The 7,234-nt window shown below is 51.8% G+C and overlaps 1 protein-coding gene across 1 annotated transcript in view; it reads left to right on the top strand.

The window, feature by feature from the left end:
• The first annotated feature begins 1,307 nt into the window (after positions 1-1,307).
• Positions 1,308-7,234, top strand: part of LOC113590782 (prospero homeobox protein 1-like) — a 23,453-nt gene continuing 17,526 nt past the window's right edge. Inside the window, exons 1-2 of the mRNA XM_035528780.1 lie at positions 1,308-1,383; positions 4,387-6,315. Coding sequence (XP_035384673.1) covers positions 4,456-6,315 — 1,860 coding nt within the window. The 5' untranslated portion in view covers positions 1,308-1,383; positions 4,387-4,455. The remainder of the gene's footprint in view (positions 1,384-4,386; positions 6,316-7,234) is intronic.

Here is a 7,234-nt window from a genome sequence, read left to right as displayed (position 1 = left end):
CCGTCCGCACGCACGTTACTGCAGGTCATTTGACATCCTAAATAAATAAACAAATTCGCAGGACATTAATCACAAAGTCCAGCACAAATGTTACAATTCCTCCGAGTGGGATAAATTACTAGTGCAGCTCTGAGACGCATGCAAACAGCGACCAGAGTCCACTGCAGAGTTGCACGGGCTCTCTCGGCAAATTCTGCTCTTGATTTCGATAAGTCTTTATGAGTTGCGCCGTGCAATAAACAAACAAACGGATAAATAAGAAGATAAACCGTAACAAAGCTTAAACGGCCATGCCTGCCCTACCAAAGACGTGCAAAAAGAATTATACGCATGATCAACTGACACCTTTAAAGTCGAAAATGGCATGACGGCGGCACCGTCAACGCGCGGAGAATGGAGCGCATAAGCGGGTGGAAATTTGAGCTCGCGCTAACAAGGGCACGGAGCACGGGAGCAGAGGGGCCGCACGCGCAAAAAAAAAAAAAAAAAAAAAAAAGTTGCTCGTGAAAATTGTACCGGCGTGGTTACATTCGCGCTGTTTCCCCCACGCAGAAGTACGAACGACACCTATGAAGCCCGCACTTGATTCAATTAACAAAATTCAGATTTGATGTGGATTAATGCGATCTTGTTTGAGTAACGTCTACTATCGCTTTAATCCGCAAATGAATGGACGTCTCTTAAAATAGCAAAATCGGTTTCCGTTTAATTATCGCTTTGATTTAACCTAAATCTCAACTCTAAGCATCGTCAGATCTATACCATAGCTATAATAAACCGATAATTAATTGACGACATATACTATTATTCCAACAACAACAAAAAAACACCCCTAGGTGTTCATATAGCCACTTCGTAAACATTTCCTCCCAAGTCTTGTCATTTTCTGTGCCGATTGTTCATTTAAGGTAATAATATATATCTATATTTTTTTTAGACCCCCCCACCCCCCTCCCCATCGAAGACCCCTTCGCGTATCATCCTTGGGGCAAGTTCACAGCGTGGTATTCCTCGCGAGCCGCCGGGCAGTTCTTATTGGTAGGTGCGAGCGTTACATCACAATGCTTATGACGCGGAGTCTTCCTGTTTCCTTCAGTCCTGTCTTTAAGTGGGTCTCGCAGAGCGGTGCCCGGCGCGCGCCGCGGAGATACCGGTCCGGTCGCGAAGGATCACGCTCGCTCTCTTTCTCATCCTCTCTCTATCTCTCTCTCTCTCTCTTTCTCTCCTTCTCTCTCTCTCGCCCTCTCTCGCTCTTTCTCTTTCCCCCAAGCGCATCACCCCCCGTTATTCGGTCAGACACCGTTGCGTTACCGGGGCCGGCGTTTCGTCTTTCGTCGGGCGCAGAAAAGGATTTTTTACCCCGATTTTCCACACGCTCGCGAGGTAAGTGCAACAAACCCCCCCTCCCACCCCCCCACCACCCACACACACACATACATACACACACACACACACACACACACACACACAGACACAGACAGACACACACACACACACACACACACACACACACCGACCGTCCTCTCCGTTGTTCGGCGCGTGTCGTGCGTTCCGGGGCGATAAACGAAGCGCAAATCAAGTCGCTCTTCACACCGGGGAAAAAACAAAACAAAACACGACTGCGGGTTTGTTTAACGGATAGCGCCGAATTGAAAACGCTGAAAGAAACGTCGCCCAAGTTTTTAGGCGTTGTCAAACACTCCCGTTCCGTTCCGTTCCGAAACTAGACGATAAACCCAAATTGTTTGTTATTTATCTATTTATTTTCTGTGAAATCTTTTGTGGTCAATACAAACGGCTCGACGAAGGCTACAGCGGTTCCGCAATCCACTTTGAAAATGCGCGTCGCTGTCTTGTCCGTGCGGTCATTGTCTCCGTTACGCGGACTTTTCCCCCCTCTTCTCCGGTGTGTTTTAGGCGTCCGTGCCTCGGCCGTTCGCCGACGTAGGACTTTCCCGTGTGTACGCCGCTCGGTTTTTTTTTAAACCCGTTTTAAAGGCCGCTCACTATTTTTTTCCCCTTTTGGCCGCCGACTGAGTTCTCACGGTGCTAGGATTTGTTCTTTTGCATGTCCCCCGAGAGCGCATTGTCTTGCGCCCGGCATCCCCCGTGAGAATCGTTTGCGGGTTAGTTACTTTTTTGCCACGTTTGTTCCTATCCACGTCGTCCGTTAAAGGCGATTGAAGCGAACTTACCGCTGCGTACGTTTCATTTTCCAAATCTTTTACTGTTGTGCGCAAGGTTTCGGGGGAAAGTTATTTTTTTTCTTTTTTAAAAAAATCTCAGCTGTCTAACGGCTTCGTTTTTGTGCGTAACGATAGCACGTTAAGAAGTTTTTGTTGTTGTTGTTGTTGTTTTTCCTGAAGTGTTTACGCAAGCTGCAATAAAATCTGAAGGGAAGTTGGAACTTCTCGTTGGAACTTCTTAACGGCAGCGCCGAGTTCCTCGTCCGCAATTCCGCGAAATTGCTGAAAGCCGAGTCGTGCGCGTCGCATTGCGCATGGGCGGTGAGGGAGACAGGTGCTCCGTTGGGAAAGACAGGTGTTGGGAGCCGTCTCTCGTCTGATAAAGACACACACACACACACACACACACGCACCGTTTATTGCCCCAGCTTGCTTTTATTCGTGCTGCCTTGTAAGTTCTCGGCCTTATCCAGAACAAATGCATTAAAAACCAGAGCACCCGACGGTTGGCGCTTGGTCACCAATGTATTCGCGTAACCTCCACCTGAAGGTGCAGAAATATTATTCGTGAGCCGAAATTCCTTTAAGAACACCAATTTTTTAAAAGGGGAACCTTTTGTCAAAGAAACATATTTCATAAAGAGGAAGCACCCGATTCATCACCTTGGGTGAATTTCAGACTGTTGGTTGGCTCTCTCATAGCAGCGATTAGTGAAACTTCCTAGTTCCTCTGCAGCGTGAAATACGGAGATTCCGCAACTTCTCTCGATTCGGCACGATGTTTTAACAGGACTCAAGAGAATTCGCTGTTTATTGTTCATTTTCTCCGACGAAGAGAAAACGCGCAATTATACGATGGTTAATTAGGAAAACGACCTACGTTTACTCGTGGTGTAGAAACGAGTTGGATCCAGATGTAAAAAGTCACACATCAAAGCGGCGCCACAAGAACAAAAAAGCATATTGCAGTTGATTTCAAAATAAAAGGTCTAATTTTTCTGTTTTTATATTTTGAGCTTTTTCTTATGTTGAAGTATGTTGACGTACAGTTTTTTTCTCTCTGTTTATGTCAAATTTTGATTCAATACGCAAACACACCAAGTTAGTAAGCAACGGGTTCTTTTGCGCGTTTACGTAAGATAACCACCTGCTTTTGTGCAAAAATGAATAACGCTTAGTAAGACAAAACCAATAAATCCCATTTCGCGATATGCTGTGGAGAAAACAGAAACTTTGTTGAGTGAACTCCCTGCTGTCAGTGATATAAAGCGAAGTAAGACGGCCTGTGCTCTCCCCACAAAACTGAAAAAACCCATTTCGGACTTCTGACACTACAGTGAGCCCTAAAGATCACAGGCGTTAGAATACCTAAGCTCATAATAATAACAGAAAAAAAAGATTAAGATTTTGCATAAAAAGCATCACAGCCGTGGGTGTGATGTTTGATTTGAAATGTTGGTGTGATAATATATTTATTTATTTAGTTGGTTTTATTTGTTTATCATTCATAGGTGTTTCGGCCCAATCTAAAACAACGTAATTAATCAGAGTAGAGAGTTTCTTAGTATTTTTTATTCTTTTTGGGGGAGCTGGGGTGTTTTCATGTGAACTGAAAATTACTGTTTGTCAGCTAGATAGTGTGTACAATGTAGGGCTATTCTCATATATTCAAAAGTTCATGTGTTAACAGCCACCACACACACACACAGACACACACGCACGCACACACGCACACACACACACACACACACACACACACACACACACACACACTCTTTCTTTACTTCCCGTTTCAGTACTCTGACCAAATCTAATCAAATGTCCTACATGGACATATAACCTTAAGGCAAAGCAGTTCAATTTCAGACAGATCAACCTAAGAGCTGTATGCAGTGTTAGAAATGTGTGTTCTGTATTTCCTTTAGCGATCCCTGTTGTTAGCACTCTGAGCCAGAGACCCTACACTCAATAGTTCCACCTGAACGAGCCACAGCGTTGCATTGTTTGTAACTGAAAACATTTTATGGTGAATTGTAATTGAATTGCTTATTTTTTTAATCATTCATCTGCTCGTTTGTCTATTACATAATGAATAAGAGTGTCCGTGTGTAAGGAAGACGGGACAGACGGCAGTGGGTTTACGGAGAAGCCAGAGATCTTGTTGTGTCGCGCCCGTGAACCGCGCTTTTCGCCCCATTAGGTGTCCGGAGCGTTTTCGAAGCCGCGTGACCCTTGACCTGGGAGAGATGGCGCAGTGGTAGCACCAGGGATGCCGGACCATGACAGCGAGTTCCTCCTAAACCGACAGACTAAAAGAAGGAGAGTGGACAACGGAGTGAAGAGAACCGTGGGCTCGAGCTCCAGTCTGACTGCAGCATTCCCGGCCGATAGCCTCATCACTCGTGCTGTCAGACTTCCTGTCCTCGTCGGAGCCATGAACGCCCGCCACGCCGTGGACCCGGACCTGCTGGAGTGCCAAGGCAGCCAGCTTGTGCACGGGGACCCCGGCGAGAGCAAGTCCAACGTGCTCCGGAAACTCCTGAAGAGGGCCAACTCGTACGAGGAGGCCATGGTACCATTTCCTGGCACCACCATCATCTCCCAGCTGCTGAAGAGCAGCATGACAAAGAATGGGGGCGGGGCCGGAGGGGCGGAGCCGGGGTTCCCTGGCAGCGCCCTCTCCAGCGCGGGCTCCGAAGCGGCGCAGGAGGACGCGTGCAGCAGCTCATCTCGGGACAGCCCGGGCCAGGAGTGCCCGTCGCCGTTCGCCCGCCCGGCCCACTTTGAGGCGGAGCGGCTCAGCGACGAGCACCTCCGCGCCAAGCGCGCTCGCGTGGAGAACATCATCCGCGGGATGAGCCACTCGCCCTGCGTGGGGGGGCCGCCGAGCGGCTGCGGCAGGGAGCGCGAACAGGGGGACGGCGAGGGGGAGCCGGAGGGCCACCCGCTCCCGCACAGCCCGCGGGACGGTTACCGCGAGAACAAGCGCAAACAGAAGGTCCCGCAACAGCAGCAGAGCTTCCGGCAGCTGGTGTCGGCGCGCAAGGAGCAGAAAGCGGAGGAGCGGCGGCAGCTCAAGCTCCAACTGGAGGACATGCAGAAGCAGCTCAGGCAGCTGCAGGAGAAGTTCTTCCAGGTCTACGACAGCACCGACTCCGAGGGTAACGACCCGGACCCCGACGGCGGGAACCTCTCGGAGGACAGCGCGCGCTCCGACGCCGACGAGCGCCCCGCGCGGGACTCGGGCGCCGACCGCTCGGACTGCGAGATGCCGGACCTGGACCCGGGTCACTTCCTGGACCGGGCAAGGGTGCAGCCGAGGGAGCGCGCCGTGATGGACGGAGAGAGGCCCAAGCGAGAGGGCGTCCTAAGGGTCAGAGGGCAAGGGTCCACCTCTATGCACGCGGAGGGGAAGCAGCTGGCCGAGACGCTGAAGCAGGAGCTGAACTCCGCCATGTCCCAGGTGGTGGACATGGTCGTCAAGGTCTTCGCCAAGCCCCCACGTCCCCTGCCGCAGGGGTTCCCGCCTCTCCCTGAGCCCCAAGACCCGTTCCCCACCAATGGCGACAACCCCAATTTCCACACGACCAATCAGAGGCTGCAGTGCTTCGGCGACGTCATCATCCCGGGCCCGCACGAGTCGTTCGGCGGAGTCCCGCTCCCGAGCGCCAACGACCAGACCGAGGCGCTGCCCCTGGTGGTCCGTAAGCCCGCCTCGGAGCTCCACCACCACCACCACCACCAGCGGTCGGCGGTGGGCGCCCACGGCGGGCACCACCACCCTTCTCTGCACCCCTCCTCCCTCTCTGCCAACGTGGGCTTCAGTCCCCCATCATTCCGACAACCCTTCCCCCTACCCCTCATGGGCTACCCCTTCCAGGGGCCCCTCGGGACCCCCTCGCTGGGGTACCCAGGCAAGGACAGGGGCTCGCCGGACTCCATGGACCTCTCGCGGGAGACCACCAGCTTACGGACCAAGATGGCGTCCAACCACCACCTGGGGCACCACCGGTCCTGCTCGCCCACCCACCCGGGGAGCACGGCCGAGGGTCTGTCCCTCTGCCTCATAAAGTCCGAGTGCGGCGAGCTCCAGGACATGTCGGACATCTCGCCATATCCAGGGAGTACAATATCCTTTTTTTTCTTTTAAAACGGTACTTCTTCGAAACTGTGTATTCGTAATTGTCCATCACTGTCCTGAAGGCTTTCTGGCATTCTCCTGCTGACAGTATTGTTCTGCTCCTCGTCTCTGATTGGCTGTACTGGACTCTTTGCCGTAGTATTGGTTTTTTTCCGCTATTTTTCATTCTGTTAGACTGCACGGCACCGGCGCTTCCGGGTATCTCATTTCCCTTTACCCGACTGCGTGACATTATCGTTCTATCTTTTGTCATTTTCTTCTCTTTTTCCCAAAGTCTAGTTGTTTTTCTTCTCTCTTCCCACCTCAGGGGTCATTCACCACGGGCCCTCCCAGCACCCCCAGCGCGTGGTGCCCCTTCGGTCCCTGGGGCGTAACCCCATGCGGCGGTCCGACGATAAAGACAGCGGCCGCCGGTTCGGACCGACTCCCGAGGGGGTCCGTGCGGAACGTTCCCCTCTGTTCCCGTCCTCGTGCCCCGAGCCGCCCATCGCATCCCATCCCGGTAACACCCCCATTTGCGGCGCCTTAACACCAACCGCGCGCCCGCGACTGGCCCCGACCGCCCCCCCGGTCCTCGATCCCACATTTAAATGTTTCAAATTTGAATGGCGATTTGCATACCTTTGAAAAACCTTGAAAAAAAAAAATCGTCTGGGATTTTTGGGGCGTCGTTCGGTGCCTGTTACAGCAGGCGTCTCCATCGCCCTGTGGTTCAGCCTGCGGCACGGGCCGGAGGTGCTGTCCACGGTTTTGTTTGTTTGTTTGTTTTTTTTAACTGACAGTTTCCACCTCCGCCAACCCTCATCATGTCCTTTTATCGGAAGAAGAGACAGGAACAATTATCCCTCCTTTTCCATTCTCTCCGTCTTTTGATTCATAAAGATCTGTCAACAACCTGAGGGCCCTC

The sequence above is a fragment of the Electrophorus electricus genome, chromosome 8, assembly GCF_013358815.1.
Source record: "Electrophorus electricus isolate fEleEle1 chromosome 8, fEleEle1.pri, whole genome shotgun sequence".
Classification (NCBI taxonomy): Eukaryota; Metazoa; Chordata; class Actinopteri; order Gymnotiformes; family Gymnotidae; genus Electrophorus; species Electrophorus electricus.
Note: the sequence above shows the minus strand (reverse complement) of the source record. Positions and strands in the feature narration are given on the sequence as shown.